The 18410-nt window shown below is 39.8% G+C and overlaps 1 protein-coding gene across 5 annotated transcripts in view; it reads left to right on the forward strand.

Annotated features, from left to right (window-relative positions):
- Positions 1–18410, forward strand: part of DDR2 (discoidin domain receptor tyrosine kinase 2) — a 165578-nt gene that overhangs the window by 120557 nt on the left and 26611 nt on the right. For all 5 annotated transcript variants that reach the window (XM_017881702.1, XM_017881711.1, XM_017881731.1 and 2 more), the window contains 8 exons: positions 3481–3583; positions 5021–5252; positions 5554–5701; positions 6052–6157; positions 10169–10352; positions 11394–11637; positions 16874–16936; positions 18115–18245. In XM_017881702.1, the coding sequence (XP_017737191.1) occupies positions 3481–3583; positions 5021–5252; positions 5554–5701; positions 6052–6157; positions 10169–10352; positions 11394–11637; positions 16874–16936; positions 18115–18245 (1211 nt within the window). The remainder of the gene's footprint in view (positions 1–3480; positions 3584–5020; positions 5253–5553; positions 5702–6051; positions 6158–10168; positions 10353–11393; positions 11638–16873; positions 16937–18114; positions 18246–18410) is intronic.

Raw genomic sequence — 18410 nt, forward strand, 5'->3', positions numbered from 1 at the left:
CTACCAGAGGTACAAGGAGGAGCTGGTACCATTCCTTCTGAAACTATTCCAATCAATAGAAAAAGAGGGAATCCTCCCTAACTCATTTTATGAGGCCAACATCATCCTGATACCAAAGCCTGGCAGAGACACAACAAAAAAAGGGAATTTGAGACCAATATCCCTGATGAACATTGGTGCCAAAATCCTCAATAAAATACTGGCAAACCAAATCCAGCAGCACATCAAAAAGCTTATCCACCACAATCAAGTTGGCTTCATCCCTGGGATGCAAGGCTGGTTCAACATACACAAATCAATAAACATCATCCATCACATAAACAGAACCAAAGACAAAAATGACATGATTATCTCAATAGATGCAGAAAAGCCCTTCAACAAAATTCAACAGCCCTTCATGATAAAAACTCTCAATAAACTAGGTATTGATGGGACATATCTCAAAATATTTATGACAAATATTTATGACAAACCCACAGCCAATATCATGCTGAATGGGAAAAAAAACTGGAAGCATTCCCTTTGAAAACTGGCACAAGAGAGGAATGCCCTCTCTCACCACTCCTATTTAACATAGTGTTGGAAATTCTGGCCAGGGCAATCAGGCTGGAGAAAGAGATAAAGGGTATTCAATTAGGAAAAGAGGAAGTCAAATTGTCCCCGTTTGCAAACGACATGATTTTATATTTAGAAAACCCCATCGTCTAAGCCCAAAATCTCCTAAAGTGATAAACAACTTCAGAAAAGTCTCAAGATACAAAATCAATGTGCAAAAATCACAAGCATTCCTGTACACCACTAACAGACAAACAGAGAGCCAAATCATGAGTGAACTCCCATTCACAATTGCTTCAAAGAGAATAAAATACCTAAGAATCCAACTTACAAGGGATGTGAAGGACCTCTTCAAGGAGAACTACAGACCACTGCTCAGTGAAATAAAAGAAGACACAAACAAATGGAATAACATTCTATGCTCACGGATAGGAAGAATCAATATCGTGAAAATGGCCATACTGCCCAAGGCAATTTAAAGATTGAATGCCATCCCCATCAAGCTACCAATGACTTTCTTCACAGAATTGGAAAAAACTGCTTTAAAGTTCATATGGAACCAAAAAAGAGCCCGCATTGCCAAGACAATCCTAAGCCAAAAGAACAAAGCTGGAGGCATAACGCTACCTGACTTCAAACTAAGCTACAAGGCTACAGTAACCAAAACAGCATGGTACTGGTACCAAAACAGAGATACAGACCAATGGAACAGAACAAAGCCCTCAGAAATAATACCACACATTTACAACCATCTGATCTTTGACAAACCTGACAAAAACAAGAAATGGGGAAAGAATTCCCTATTTAATAAATGGTGCTGGGAAAACTGGCTAGCCATATGTGGAAAGCTGAAACTGGATCCCCTCCTTACACCTTATACAAAAATTAATTCAAGATGGATTAAAGACTTAAATGTTAGACCTGAAACCATAAAAGCCCTAGAAGAAAAAAGGGTAAGCAATAACATTCAGGACATAGGCATGGGCAAGGACTTCATGACTAAAACACCAAAAGCAATGGCAACAAAAGCCAAAATTGACAAGTGGGATCTGATTAAACTAAAGAGCTTTTGCACAGCGAAAGAAACTACCATCAGAGTGAACAGGCAACCTATAGAATGGGAGAAAATTTTTGCAATCTACCCATCTGACAAAGGACTGATATCCAGAATCTACAAATACTTAAACAAATTTATAAGAAAAAAAATCAACCCCATCAAAAAGTGGGCAAAGGATATGAACAGACACTTCTCAAAAGAAGAGATTTATGCAGCCAACAGACACATGAAAAAACGCTCATCACCACTGGTCATCAGTAAAAAGTCAGGAAACAACAGGTGCTGGAGAGGATGTGGAGAAATAGGAACGCTTTTACACTGTTGGTGGGAGTGTAAACTAATTCAACCATTGTGGAAGACATTGTGGCGATTCCTCAAGGATCTAGAACTAGAAATACCGTGTGGCCCTGCGATCCCATTACTGGGTATATACCCAAAGGATTATAAGTCATACTACTATAAGACACATGCACACGTATGTTTATTGTGGCACTATTCACAATAGCAAAGACTTGTAATCAACCCAAATGTCCATCAGTGATAGACTGGATTAAGAAAATGTGGCACATATACACCATGGAATACTATGCAGCCATAAAAAAGGATGAGTTCATGTCCTTTGTAGGGACATGGATGCAGCTGGAAACCATAATTCTGAGCTAACTATTGCAAGGACAGAAGGCCAAGCACTGCATGTTCTCACTCATGGTTGGGAAGTGAACAGTGAGAACACTTGGACACAGGGCAGAGAACATCACACACTGGGGCCTGTCGTGGGGTGGGAGGAAGGAGGAGGGATGGCATTAAGAGAAATACCTATTGTAAATGACGAGTTAATGGGTGCAGCACACCAACATGACACATGTATACATATGTGACAAACCTGCACATTGTGCACATGTACCCTAGAACTTAAAGTATAATTTTAAAAAAAAGAGAAAAGAAAAAAAAAACTTGTTGTTGCTTATCTGAAATTCAAATTTAACTAAATTTTATCCGGCAGCCCAGTGTCCTGAGAACTCTAGCCTCCTTTACTTCTCTGGACTCCTATTTTCGTCTCCTCAACTCAGGAGATTCTCCAGGCTCTGCCTGAGTTCCCACTCATTGTGATGTATCCTGGACACACTCTCATGCCAGTAAACTGATGCCACCACAGGGCTCAAATTTTTGTTTCCTGACTCTCAGATTGTTGTCCTTTGTTGTCAGATGCTCATTATCTTAAAACATAATTTTTCATGTATTTTGTCCTTTTTAGTTGTTTCACACTGGAGAGCAAATCTTGTTTCTGTTACCCTGTCTTTGGTTGAAAGTGGAAGTCTGTATCCAGAGCTTATTGTTTATAGCCAGGATTCAGAACATGGTTCTAACCAGGGCCAAAAATCTATGTTTGATCCCTTCGTAGGAAAGTGTGTAGTTTGTTTATAGTTTTCATGCAATTAACTACTGAAAAAAATAATTCTTTGTATCATAAGGGTGCCTAGTGATTATGAGGGTTCCTCACTACTGTTAGGAAATTGATTAGAAGTAAACATCTGCTAACAAGAGAATGGGATGAGCCACTGGGGTAATTACCAAGTACAAAACATAAATTGGCACATTACATTGTATTACATTGATTGTCAGAGTTTGAACCAACACACAGATTTGGCTGGGGATCAAATCTTGGAGGCCCAAATTGTATTTGGAGTCAGGGCCAGAAAGACAAATCTGATAGAGTCAGGGTGGTCAAACTGGGGCCATAGAGGAATTGAGGAAGATGTAAATTATCTTATTCCTTGTTCAATATTCAGTGATATTCTTCCTAGGGAGTTCTGGAAGTAAAAATAAAAGCATGTCCTTTCTCTTCTCTTTGGTTTCTCTTGGTCTAGCTATATGCCGCTATCCTCTGGGCATGTCAGGAGGCCAGATTCCAGATGAGGACATCACAGCTTCCAGTCAGTGGTCAGAGTCCACAGCTGCCAAATATGGAAGGTGAGGATGGTTACATCAAGAAAGCCCATGTTCTGGGGTTGGGCAGATTTCCTGGGGACAGATTCCTGCCCCTAGGGGCTGGGGAAGGTGACATTATTGGCAGGAACTGTTGAGAATGAAGGACAGACAGCAAGTGGGCCTGTCCTGCTCTGTATGTTTTCAGGGAGAGAATTCAGGGCTTAGCCACATGTACTGGTCTGGCAGCCTCATCTCAACCACAGAGGCCCCAGGGCCACATTACCCACAGTGAATGGGTTAATTGATAGGAAGTGGGTTTGCTTTCCCTGACTTTCTCATTTTGAGCTGCTTCAGGAAGCAGGCAACAGTGGCAGCTATGGGAAGGTGCAGATTATGTAGGACACTGGGAGTTAGCGTCCACTCCTCAGTGGGTCTATGAAACATCACTCATTGCAAAGCATCACTTACTGCAAAGCATCAAGACACTGAGGCCTCCAACAAGTTCTCCCCCTCTCTCAAGGATCTCTCACATAGAAGGGTCACCCTTGCCTACAGACAGAGTGTGGCAGTTTCCTGGGGTGATTGATTTCAGGGGTCTTGTACATCAATAAACTCCCTACTGCTCTTCTGGTTGGACCCAATACTCTTCCTGGAATCTAATTATTTTGATGTGAAGTATTGATTTTATTAAAATGGAATTACCCATAAGAAAAGCAATCCTGATGAAACTTCCCCATAATTTCTTAGTGTATGAAAGACTAGAGTGATGTTTGGTGGAACTGGAAGGGAGCAACAAATGAATGGGTAATATCTGTGGGAAAAGGGAGCATTCCAGGGGAAAGGGAAAGTGGTAGGAGGTTCTCAAAGTAAACTTTATAATAATTTCACAATTTTGCTCCATGGTAGCTCAGCCTGGAGGTAATAAAATGAAACCAGATTATTTACTACTTCCTTGACATGCTCTTCCCCCTCATCCTCCCCATGTGTTTCTATGGCTCCTTGCTGGTCTGCAGTGCCCATCCTGTAGCATTGCATAACCCACACTGGAGACCCTACTATGCCTCCTCCTTATTGCCATAACTTGATGTCCAAGCAAAGGGTGGCTAGCTTTGTTAGGCTGAGTTTGAAAGAGGGAAGGGAGATATGAAATGACTCATGGGGGAACAGAGGGTAGGAAGACTTTTATTTCTCTTTAGACCTCTAAATCAAGATGGCGAATGAAGGCTATGTGTGATCTGAAGGCCTCAGCTCACTGGTGGGGACTGTTTTTCAGGGTCTCATGGTACTCCAGGGAAAGGGATCTGACCACAAATGGGTATTGTGGTGGCAGTGAAAACTGTGGCAAGAACCCAAAATGTTTATAAGGACTGGGCAGCCTGCTCTCTCCCTTCAGTACAGGGCAGCTGCTTGCCTGTGAACCAGTAAACAGCTCTGTGGTTTCTTGGTTGCTCCCTCTCTCTCCAACCCTCATCTCTCAAGGCTGGACTCAGAAGAAGGAGATGGAGCCTGGTGCCCTGAGATTCCAGTGGAACCTGATGACCTGAAGGAGTTCCTGCAGATTGACTTGCACATCCTCCATTTTATCACTCTGGTGGGGACCCAGGGGCGCCATGCAGGGGGTCACGGCATCGAGTTTGCCCCCATGTACAAGATCAATTACAGTCGGGATGGCACTCGCTGGATCTCTTGGCGGAACCGTCATGGGAAACAGGTAGGAAGAAGAGACATCCAGACTTTGGGATGTCCAAGACTGTATTTAGACTTAGGCTAGGAGAAGAAGGGTACAGGTTGTCTGTGTGGGTATGTCTGTCCAGGGATTAGGCATGCCCTTGTAAACGTGTGACCCAGGGTGAAGGAGGCAGAGAAGGAATATCAAGGCTGTGGGGAAAGTGGAGTAGATGCATTCTGCTCCTTGAATTAAGAAGAGAGAGCCCATCGAAAATGTGGCGGGGTGAAGAAAAGTGAGCATGATTTAATATCACCTCTTCATTCATTCTCTTCTCTCTCCTCAGGTGCTGGATGGAAATAGTAACCCCTATGACATTTTCCTAAAGGACTTGGAGCCGCCCATTGTGGCCAGATTTGTCCGGTTCATTCCAGTCACCGACCACTCCATGAATGTGTGCATGAGGGTGGAGCTTTACGGCTGTGTCTGGCTAGGTAGGTCACTAGCCCAGGAAGCCTATAGACTTTATTAAAAACTCCAACTTCTGGGAAAATCAAGTCAGAAAGGGATGGGATCAATAACTCCTGGAATGGTGATTCCCTCTTGGGAAGAATAGAGACAGAAGCATTGCTCATTAACCCAGGGCTTGGTGCCCCACCGAGTCATGCATTCAGAGTCATTATGTTGACTGCCACTGAGGGGTGCTCCTCCGGAGTCCTCCCTGGGTGCCCAGATGGAGTCCTCCTGGACATGCTGTAGAAGCTTGTACCCTTGAAACTCACATAGTTCCCTGGGGTAATGGGCCTGAGCAGTAGGCACTCACTTGGCTGTGTTTCCTTTGCAGATGGCTTGGTGTCTTACAATGCTCCAGCTGGGCAGCAGTTTGTACTCCCTGGAGGTTCCATCATTTATCTGAATGATTCTGTCTATGATGGGGCTGTTGGATACAGGTAAATCCTGGGAAACTTTGATTACTAAAATGGGAAATTAGCCACTAGGAAAGAATAATATTTTATCATGTCTTGGGATCAATAATCAATAAACCAATCAGTATTTAGTTCCTGTACAAGGCATTTGGAGATAATTTAGATGAAGGAATATATATGAACTTTATTTCTAGGGAACTAAAAGCCCAGTTTGGGAAGACAAGTTAATTACCCAGAAAACAATCAATTACACAAAGCAAGAGCTAGAGTTTGTGATGGCTCTAAGTGTAATAGCCATATTTTTGACCCTCAAAACAGGACGTGTAGTCTGACACAAATATTCGCCTACTTATGGAAACAAAGGGCCAGAGAATTGAAGTACTAAGTATAATACTCTGGGTAAGTCAAGAAGTCAGAAAGAATAGACCTTATACATATAAATGCTTTGAAAATTGTAAAAAGCGGACTAGTAAGGCTTACAATAGACAAGGAAAGTTCTAGGGTAAGATGAGAATTGTAGCAGAGGAAGGTAGGTAGAAGGTAGCAGAAGAAAGGAAGCAGGGCTGAAGGCAAGACTGGCCTGGCTATAGTAGAAGCTGGAGCTCAGAAGAACAGAATGGAACAATGGATAAGCCTGAAGTGCGTGGATGGAGTGCCATGGCAAAGAAGTGCGACCAGATACAGTAGGAACTTAGGGCTGGGTATGGGATGCTCCCACCTATCCCATTCCACTTCAAGCCTTCAAGCCTTGCCATTCTTCTAGCCCACACTAACACTTTTCTCTCTAAGCTTGGTCTGTATCTGCAAAGTGAGCCTGGGAGAGAAGTCAGTTCATAGTGAAGACCAGATCAGATGATGGAGATTGACAGGGCTTGAGAGAAGGAGATACTAGTGAGTCTCAGGAAGGGAGTGTGGAATTACAGCCTTCCATTGGCTTAGGTGTGGAGAATGAACTATTGCCGTCTAGCTACCATCCCCTGTGTGAAGACCTGATTCATCCACTCTTCTACTCCTAGTCACTTCCTTTCCATCTTCTTGGTCACTGTTCTTTCCTTTTTGCTTAAACTGTCTTGGCATAATTTTGCTCAGTCACACCCCAACAGGCATGTATTCAAGGCATAGAGGAAATCAGAGATCAACTGAATTCAGTTTAATTTAATAAACCTTTGTTAGTCAACTGTTACTATATATAAGGAATTTGGCCAGGCATGTTAGATATTCAAAGGTAATTAAGTCATTGACCCTACCTTTAAAGAGCTCACAATTTGGAGTAGGGGCTAAAACAGAATATAAGTTATTATGATTCGAGTATATGAACAAGAGATAGCCTATGATTGCTCTGGGGTTCAAAGGAAAAAGTAAACTATAGTAGGAAAGCACAAAAATGGGGATGAAAACATCTGGATTTTATATAATAAAAGTTACTTCTCTTTGCTACAAGGCTTAAAGGATTAAAATGTGTGTGAAAAGCATTTCATAAGATAAATTGCTGTACACATATAAGTTGTTATCTGATTATCATTTTTCTGACTGAAGGATCAGTAAAGATATGGTGGAACAGATGAAATCTGAATTGGGTCCCAAAGAATGGGTACTACTTTCACAGGTACAGATTCTTGAAATGGAATTTTAGGCAGAGGGAATAGCATGAGGAAAAAAGAATTATGGTTATAAAGTTTAGGGGACTGTCTGGGAAAATCAACAGTTTATTTAATGATGGGCCATATTTATGTGGCAAAGTAGTACAGGAGAAGCAAAACAAATCAGATTATGCCATGTCTTGAAGGAACCTGAAGTGAAAGCCAAAAGGAGCAAGAAGTGGAGGAGGAGGAAGAGGAGAAGTTGCTGTTCTTGTTCTTCGTAAACATTATCATTAATGTAATGAGTCATTGAAGATTTTTAAAGCTGAGGAAGGACATGATTGGAGCTGTGGTTTAGACAGAATAATCAAGCAGCATGCAAAGGTTAGATTGGAATGGAATGAGGAGGTGATGAGGAACATTTTAAAACTCTGAGTACTGCCAAGTAAAAAGAATTAATGACCAAAGTCATAACCGTGACTGTGGGGAATGAGGAAAATATATTAATTTAGGGGACATTTGCAATCTGATTGGATGTATGGGGCAAGACAGCAGGGTGAGAAAAAGGGTCACATGAAGCTTGACAGTCTAAGTGACTGAAACAATGGGGATGACATTTATTTATTCAACAAATATATTTTGAGTGCTTGCCATGCACCAAGCACTTTCCACTACTATGAAAGAGAAGTGTAATTTATGGAAAAGGAAAACCAAGGAGAAAGATTTAGTTCAGTAGGGTACGATGATGGATTTAGTTTGGGGTTTAAGTCTATGAGATTGACAAGACATTCATCAGAGAAATAAGGAAGGTAGCCGGAATTATGGCTCTGAACTCCAAGGGAAATATTAAAAAAAATACAAAAATGTAGACATCATTGGCTTCATTTAATAATTGAGTTAATAAAATATCTGGTGGAGGTGGCTGAGTGAAGAGAGATGACATCAGAGTCTCAGGAAATAGTCATATTAGCAAAAGTTACTTTTTAAATTTAAAACAATTTCAAGAGTAATATATGCTTACTAGTGATTTTAATAACTCTAAAGTATATAAACATTGAAATTTTATTTTCTTATCCCTTCTTCACTTGATTTAATTTTGACTAAAGGGGAACTGAACAGGCATTCCTTTTAATTTCTATTGCTTTTCATAAGTCTTCCATGGGATTTATTTTTCTGGGGATAATGGGGAATATATTTATTGCAAATAAACTTATGTTCTCCTAGCTTTCTGATCTGTAGAGAGAAGAAAAAGATGGCAAAACCTTGGAAGGGAGATCTGGGCTCTGGTCACTGTGGATAAGGCCAGTCAAATTTTATAATTTACCAAACATTTTCAATGAATAAACATATTTTAGAAGGCTGGCATAATCACCCTTAGCATTTTTTATTTTTTGCGATTCACAAATTTTACAAATTATTGATCTGGCTATAAAACTCAAGGGTCACACCCATTATTGCTTGAGGGTGAGTATCCCAATCTCATGATTTGGGAGATTTGTGTCATATCTGCCAGAGCTTGAGATGCACAGCTTGAGGAAAGAGAAGTTCCACATGATGGGTTCTTGCTCTCTGCCTCCATAAAAAGAAGGAAGGAGCCTCTTTGTGTTCTCCAAGTAGTCAAATAAGTATATATGCAGTTATATTCCATCCAGCAGTCAGGCTTCTGGCAAACTCAGCCTTTAAAACAGAGCCTCTTACTCAGAAGTCAAAAAAGACTGCTAAGCTAGAACACAAAGCTAAATCCAATACCTGGGATTCTCATGACATCTTACTCCATGCATCTTACTTCCTGGGTCTAGTATCCTACAAATTTAATTAAAATTAAATAGAAATTATTGTTTAAATTTGGAGCTTATATTTTCCCCTTTTCATTTAATATCAAATTGGGTTGTTGGATATGTGGAATAGAAGAGAGTGTGACTGGATTCTCTGAAATTGATTCACTGAACAATGACAGCATGTAGTTAAAGGAGAGTCATCACCAAGCTCTGGAAACATTTATTTGATAATGGGGCAAGTGCTACTATGTATGCTAGTATTCATTCTATGCATTTATGCATTTCATCATTTACTCAGTGAATTAATTCATCAAATGCATTTGATAATATTGAGTCATTATGTGAAGACATATTCATTATATAAGAATAGGCAAGGGACAATAAATTATAGAAAGCTTTTCATATTAAATAAGATATTGTTTAAAGGTTTTACTACTAAAGGGGTAAGCATCAAATATTTTATAAAAATTACTAATATGAAATTCTTAATTCTCCATTGATGCAAGACAAATGAGTCAATACTGTAATACAAATGTGATTATTTACAGTCCTTCAATTCCAAGATAATAAGCTCATACAAAATCTGGAGTAAAGATGCTGGGTAAAAGCTCTTCCATGAATATGTGATTAACTCAAATGTCTCTCTCCTTTTCCTCCTCTTCTCCTGGCCTGAGCAGCATGACAGAAGGGCTAGGCCAATTGACTGATGGTGTGTCTGGCCTGGACGATTTCACCCAGACCCATGAATACCACGTGTGGCCCGGCTATGACTATGTGGGCTGGCGGAACGAGAGTGCCACCAATGGCTACATTGAGATCATGTTTGAATTTGACCGCATCAGGAATTTCACTACCATGAAGGTCAGTGGAGTTTGATGTGGTGGAACTTCTTTAAGGAGGCACAAATCATAGTGTGGTAGAGAAAAGGCGTGCTGGAAAGAAGTCTAGGCTGATGACGGTTCAATGACATATTCTGTTACTAACTAGCTAAATGCATTTCACCAATCACTTCACCTCTAAGGGTGTGGTTCTCCATTTGTGTGTAAGGGAGTTAGAATAGGTCAGTGAGCTCTCTCTCTGTCTCTCTCTCTTTTTTTTTTTGTTCTAACACTAAAGGTGACATATCCATAAAACACAATAACACAGTGTCCAGGGCCCACAGATTTTTAAGACCCATAAAAATGTTTTAATTTCTTTTAATATCAGGTGAAAAAAACACAGATTTTAGGGTCAAAGATTATCTTTTACCAGCACAGTTGCTATATATATATATATATATACACACACACATATATATATACACACACACATCTATATATATATACACGCATATGTGTGAATATGTGTATTCTCATTTAGAAATGAGATTTCTAAAAAAAAAAAAGATGAAATTGTTTTGGATTGTATATTATTTCAGGTTTCTCACCTAGCCCTGTTGAAAAGTAGACTGGCTCTGAAACATACCTAGGAGGAAGTAGGGTGGCAGTCATCCTCTTACCTCAGTTCAGAATAGCTCGAATCAGGGTAGACGGCAACTGCAGTTGAGAGGATTATAGACTCGAGAGAGTTCAAGGCAAGGAAGGGCCTGAGAAGATGCCGGTGCAGTCATCATTTAACAGATGAGAAAACTGCAGTCCAGCAACATGAAGTGAGGTGGCCAAGGACAGACAGTGCATACAGGTGACCAGGGTTGCAGCCCAGGTTTTATAATGCCTGACCAACTATCAATGCTGCTATGAGGTTCCTAGAAGGAAAAATCCAGAAGACTACAGAACACCAACTATTTACCAAGGGTGGTGCTCGCAGAAACAGCAGGTCTTGACTTATGGAGTTGGCTGGCACTGTGTCTCCATGCACCTTAGCAGGGCCAACCTGTCACTCACATGCCTCTTTCTCTACCAGGTCCACTGCAACAACATGTTTGCTAAAGGTGTGAAGATCTTTAAGGAGGTACAGTGCTACTTCCGCTCTGAAGCCAGTGAGTGGGAACCTAATGCCATTTCCTTCCCCCTTGTCCTGGATGACGTCAACCCCAGTGCTCGGTTTGTCACAGTGCCTCTTCACCACCGAATGGCCAGTGCCATCAAGTGTCAATACCATTTTGCTGATACCTGGATGATGTTCAGTGAGATCACCTTCCAATCAGGTAGGGAGCTCAGGTCCTCTTTGGGAAGTGGGAGCAAGGTGATGAAGGAGGAATGCACATGGCCAGAAGTTCTCATTAGCAGGTCTCTGAGAGGAGTGGGATGGCACAGTCAGCTTCTCATTGCTGGATACAGTGAATCCTTTGTGTGACTAGTTTTAATTGTGAAGGGGACAGGATGAGAATGGAAGTGAACAAAATATTCATGTAACTCTTCTTAGAAAGAATTTTTTTTTAATGAGAGTATAGTGTGTTAAAAATTTTATATAATTTAAGGCAGTTAATAATGCTGTTAAGAAAAAGCACACCTAAGCACTACTGAGATATTTAAATGAAAATCTCTAAATATACACAAAAGTAAAGAGAACAATAAACTACCCATCACTCAGCTTTACTAATCATTGATATTTTGCCATATTTGTTTCACCTATTCCTTCCTTTTGGCTGTAGCATTTTAAAGCAAATGTGAGATACTATTTGATTTCATTAGCAAATAATTTGACTGCATCTAAGAAAATAGCGTCATTTTTGTAGCTATAATGCCATGATAACATCTAACAACCCTTAATATTAAATAATTTCTAAATACAACCCAATATCCTGTCCATATTCAAGTATGACTAACTGTCCAACAATGTCTTAATTCAGTTGGCGTTACCAAATAAGGATCAAAATAAGGATCTCTTGGTGTGCTTCTTTCTTTCTTTCTTCTATTTGCCCTGTATCTCTTTTAATCTAAAACAATTCATTCCTTTTTTTTTTTTTTTTAAGGATTCTGGCTTGGCTGATGGCTTTCTTTGGTGTCATTTTACTCGAGCTTCTGTTCTCTGTCATAATGATTGGGTGCTTACATCTACAGGTCAATTTGATTCAAGTTCAATATCTATTTTTGTCAAGAATTCTTTATGGATAGTGTTGTATATTTTATGCTGAACTTCATCGTGGGGATATAATGCTAGATCCTCTCACTTTTTGTGATACTAAGATTGATTTCTGGTTCCTCATGAACTTTTTCCTTAAGTTTTATCCTCCATTAATAACCACTGTCTGAATTACTTATTTCACTAAGGGGTTGCTAAATGATGATTTTCTAATTCTTTAATTTTTTTCTGCATTTCTTAGCTGAATTTCTTCCGAACAGAATAATTATTCTTCATGCACCAGTTTACTCAGAAATCACATTGAAAGACCAGGATATGTGACTTATTTTCCCCTTTAATTATTAATTTTCGGAGTAATGACTTGATACCCTAGCAACCCTCAATAATGTCTAATGAAGTTTGTTTTTTACCCTTATTTTTTGGTATAATTGTAAACTAATTGCTTTTTATCAATTTAATGTTTAATCGATTGCAGGGTTTTGTTGTCGTTGTTGTTGTTGTTGTTGTTGTTTTTTAGACAGTGTCCCTCCCTGTCACCCAGGCTGGAATGCAGGTGGTGTGATCTCGGCTCACTGCAACCGCTGCCTCCTGGGTTTGAGTGATTCTTCTGCCTCAACCTCCCAAGTAGCTGGGATTACAGGTGCCTGCCACTGTGCCTGGCTAGTTTTTATATTTTTAGTAGAGATAGGATTTCACCATGTTGGCCAGGCTGGCCTTGAACTCCTGAACTCAAGTGATACGCCTGCCTTGGCCTCCCAAAGTGCTGAGATTACAGGTGTGAGCCACCGTGCCCAGCCATTATTCTTTTAATACTCAAGTTGTGCTGCCTTTGACTAGAGTTTGCTTTTTTTTTTTTTTTTTTTTTCCGAGACAGAATCTTGCTCTGTTGTCCAGGATGGAGTACAATGGCACGATCTTGGCTCATTGCAACCTCTGCCTCCCAGGTTCAGGCGATTCTCCCGCCTCGGCTTCCCGAATAGCTGGGCTTACAGGCGCCTGCCACCATGCCTGGCTTGCTTTCTTTTCTTTCTTTCTTTCTTTCTTTCTTTCTTTCTTTCTTTCTTTCTTTCTTTCTTTCTTTCTTTCTTTCTTTCTTTCTTTCTTTCTTTCTTNAGAGATAGGATTTCACCATGTTGGCCAGGCTGGCCTTGAACTCCTGAACTCAAGTGATACGCCTGCCTTGGCCTCCCAAAGTGCTGAGATTACAGGTGTGAGCCACCGTGCCCAGCCATTATTCTTTTTAATACTCAAGTTGTGCTGCCTTTGACTAGAGTTTGCTTTTTTTTTTTTTTTTTTTTTTTTTTTTTTTTTTTTTTTTTTTTTTTTTTTTTTTTTTTTTTTTTTTTTTTTTTTTTTTTTTTTTTTTTTTTTTTTTTTTTTTTTTTCCGAGACAGAATCTTGCTCTGTTGTCCAGGATGGAGTACAATGGCACGATCTTGGCTCATTGCAACCTCTGCCTCCCAGGTTCAGGCGATTCTCCCGCCTCGGCTTCCCGAATAGCTGGGCTTACAGGCGCCTGCCACCATGCCTGGCTTGCTTTCTTTTCTTTCTTTCTTTCTTTCTTTCTTTCTTTCTTTCTTTCTTTCTTTCTTTCTTTCTTTCTTTCTTTCTTTCTTTCTTTCTTTCTTTCTTTCTTTCTTTCTTTCTTTCTTTCTTTCTTTCTTTCTTTTCTTTCTCTCTTTCTCTCTTTCTTTCTTTTTTTTTTGTATTTTTAGTAAGGACGGGGTTGCACCATGCTGGCCAGGCTGGTCTCAAACTCCCGACCTCAGACGATCCGCCCACCTAGGCCTTCCAAAGTGCTGGGATTATAGGTGTGAGCTACTGCACCCAGCCTAGAGTTTGCATTTTTAAGGGGCTCTTTGCTCTTTGGATCTGACCCTAGAAGTCTTTGATATCTTTCTTGTTTTCTGAAAGAATAAGGTATTTCAAGCTCATTTTGAACATGCACTGTGCCCGACATGGAATCAACCATTTCTTCAAGAAATCTTGATTCCTTTTAGTAGAAAATGGTATTTAGAGAACACAAACTGGGCAGTAGGGATGTTCATTGCTAATAGGTTGTCATTGTTTCTTGAGTTTTTTGGTGGAAGAAAGCAATTCAATATGTATATTTAAAAAGAAAAAGATTGTGAGTTTACATTGTTACTTCCAATTGAAATTAAACATAAGGTTTTTATTTAAATTTGATTTTATACTTTCATCTCTATTATTTATGCTAAATATCATGTTTCCTAACAACGTTAACAGCATTTTCTTCATCCCATTATTCAAAAAGCAATACCAATATTATTACTAGCAACATAACTATTGAGCATTAAGATTTCTTAGCAATTCTCTTTTCTTTGTCCTAAGAATATATCCTACTAAGAATGTACAGTCAAAGCACTGTGTTCTAAGGTCAGTTGGGTAACAGTGGTATAATTCTTTTCTGTATATAGTTATATCACCAATGTGGTATACAGTTAGGGTAACAGTGGGATAATTTTTTTCTGTATGTAGTTGTGTCACCAATGTGATATACAGTTAGGTTCATTGTATTTCATTTGTTTCAACTTTTAGGGATTCATTTTAAACTGTGAACACTACTTTTGATTGGACAGTAACAGTAGCAAATAGTGATTTAACTTACTGGAGCCAGAAACTGTGCCAAATCTTGAAAAGTTAAAAGGTGTTTAGAATATTGTTCACACTATTAAATTTTAGATGGGGAGATGAAAGACACACAATGCTAAAAAAAAGAAAAATAAAGAAAGAAATATCCAAAGCAATATGAATAATAAATGGTCAGAAGGAGAGAGGCACTAGAGTGTGTTTGTCATAGACAGCATCAAAGAAATGAGATTTGTACTGGGCCTGGAAGAAAAGTCCAGGTGTAAAATAACACAAGAGAGCAAAAGAGACTAATTTAAAGATAAACCACACTTTGGGAAGCCAAGGCAGGAGGATTGCTTGTTATCAAGAGTCTGAGACTAGTCTGGGTAACATGGCGAAACCCTGTCTCTTTAAAAAACACAAAAATTAGCTGGGTGTGGTGGCACATGCCTGTAGTCCCAGCTACTTGGGAGGCTGAGGTGAGAGGATCACCTGAGTCCCAGAGGCAGAGCTTGCAGTGGGTTGAGATTGCACCACTGCACTCCAGCCTGGGTGACAGAGTGAGACCCTGTTAAAAAAAAAAAAAAAGATAAACCAGAAGAACCCATCCTTTCAGATTTGATTTTAAGGGAGAAAAAAAAAAAAAAAAATTCAAGATGGTTTGCTTATTAAGATGTATTCATAAGAAAATAGAGCATATTTTTAGGAAAACAGGTTTGATGTTTAAATGCCTTCTGTGCTAATGATTTAATCTAACAGTAAGTTGATTGATTGTTTTGAGTTGATTGATTGTTTTATCTGAATACTGAGAGTAGAAATCAAGACACTCAAAGTCAGTGCCACTTACACTGTAAGTGTTAACTGGGGGACAAATAGATTACTACCCATCCTCAGGGATTCTCCTGGCATAGTAATCGGTACACTTATTACAGCTAATTATAGCTATGAACCATGGTTTTTGACTCCTGGGGTCTCTTGAGCTTTAAATCCAATGCATAATAATATTAGTTTTCACTGGAGCCTGACGACTGAACTCACAAAGCACATGCAGATGCCAGATACCTCCTTATTTATATAATAATGTTAAGAAGAAGAAAAATTAGGATAGTTGGAAGAAATGTCTCTTAGAAAGGAAATGCATATTCTAATTCTTGACCCCCTTGATTAGACAAATCAGAGGGAAAAATTCAGGCAAAGCTGCCAACATCAATCTGGCAAATACACTTTTGTGGTTTAGTCTCAGAAGCTGCAAAATCACAGTAGAGGACCCTCCAATATCAGTAAATATCTATAAAGATGAAGCCTTAATTCATAAATTGAAAGCCTAGACCGATGAGGCATAGTGAAGACTCTTTTATAAACAATCTAATTTCCTTGAAGGAAAAAGCATCTTAACACTATGTCTATCCCTTGCCCATTTACCCGCTATATTCCGTCTATATTTTCGCTGAATTTGGGTCCTGCTTCTTATGCTTTGTAATAATGCATGGTCACAGCCCGTTGAATCGCTGTTTCTTAAACTTTTTTGTGCCATAGCATCTAGTATGTAATATGTGAAACAAAAATTTTACAAAGGAAAACTTGCTCTTACTATTTAGATAAATGGTGATATTTTTATTCGATGTATTTATGATTTTATCTTTTTAAAAGACTGATGGCAACTCACTAAATTGATTTCATAATGTGCTAGGTCACAATATGCCTTCAGAGAAAACACTAGCTATCTGTCTTCTCCTTGGCTCTGACTCACCCTTGTTTTATAACAGATGCTGCAATGTACAACAACTCTGGAGCCCTGCCCACCTCTTCTACGGCACCCACAACCTATGGTATGTGTGATTCCTAATCATACAAATTAAGTTGAAGGGACTTCCTGGAGGATGAAGAAGGGTAGAGAGTTGCAAAGCTTTGGCTGTGTGGGAGGCTTTACACCAGTTGGCTTTGGATGAAGAGTAGCCTTGGAAAGGTAGGACTGTCTACCTCCAAGTTATGGATCCAAATATACTCTCTTCACTACTGATTCATGTGCTTCTTCAGCTGAGGCAGAGTCTGGAGTTGTCCCAATTTCTCCATGAAAGTTTGGAAATTTGGGGTCAGAAACAGGGAAAGGGACATTCCTAGCTCAGACCCATAGGGGGTATTTCTAAGAAGGGGTGGAAATCTAAGAAACAAAATGTTGATCTCTCTAATTGGAGATAAATATGCCATGTATACCTTGCTTTAGGCAGTCATTGGTGACACTAGCCAGCTATGTGGGAAACATGTGTGATTGAATGTATCCAAAGAGGACCTTCAGCTCCCTTGGCATGTCTCAAAGAATGCAGAGTGAAACTGGTTCCTCAACTGTTTTTCATGAAGTGTGATTAAGGGACCGTAGACTCAGGCCATAATAATACAGAGACAAAATTTTGGGAAGAATAGAAAAACTCACCATTATTCTGCCTGACACACGGGGAGAGGGAGAATACTGTCTTATGGAAGAGGGAAGTAGGATATGTGAACAAAGTAATAAAATAGGACGGGCATGGTGACTCACACCAGTAATCCCAGCACTTTGGGAGGCAGAGATAGGCGGATCACAAAGTCAGGAGTTCGAGACCAGCCTGGCCAACATGGAGAAAACCCATCTCTACTAAAGATACAAAAATTAGCCAGGCATAGTGGCGCATGCCTGTAATCCCAGCTACTCAGGAGGCTGAGGCAGGAGAATTGCTTGAACCTGGGAGGGAGAGGTTGCAGTGAGCCGACATCATGCCATTGCACTCCATCCTGAGGGACAGAAAAAGACTCTGTTTCAGGAAAAAAAAGAAAAGTAATAAAACAGTAGCAAGGAAAAAAAAAAAAAAAACCTGTAGCAAGAGCAAGAATAAGCAGAAGTATTAAGGTGGCATCTTCCATAATTATCTTCAAGGAACAGGGTCTACTTCCATGTTTCCAGTCCAGTCCCTCATACTTTTACTTGACCTGTGAGATGACTGTATTCTCTGCCTTCTCTCCCTGGTCACAGATCCAATGCTTAAAATTGATGACAGCAACACCCGGATCCTGATTGGCTGCTTGGTGGCCATCATCTTTATCCTCCTGGCCATCATTGTCATCATCCTCTGGAGGCAGTTCTGGCAGAAAATGCTGGAGAAGGTAAGCAGGTGCAGAATGGGCATGATAAAAGAAACTGCTCCTTTCTTCCTTTCTTTTTTTTATTTTATTATACTTTAAGTTCTAGGGTACATGTGCATAACGTGCAGGTTTGTTACATATGTATACTTATGCCATGTTGGTGTGCTGCACCCATCAACTCGTCAG

Source organism: Rhinopithecus bieti, unplaced genomic scaffold (genome assembly GCF_001698545.2).
Source record: "Rhinopithecus bieti isolate Rb0 unplaced genomic scaffold, ASM169854v2 scaffold_1348, whole genome shotgun sequence".
Lineage (NCBI taxonomy): Eukaryota > Metazoa > Chordata > Mammalia > Primates > Cercopithecidae > Rhinopithecus > Rhinopithecus bieti.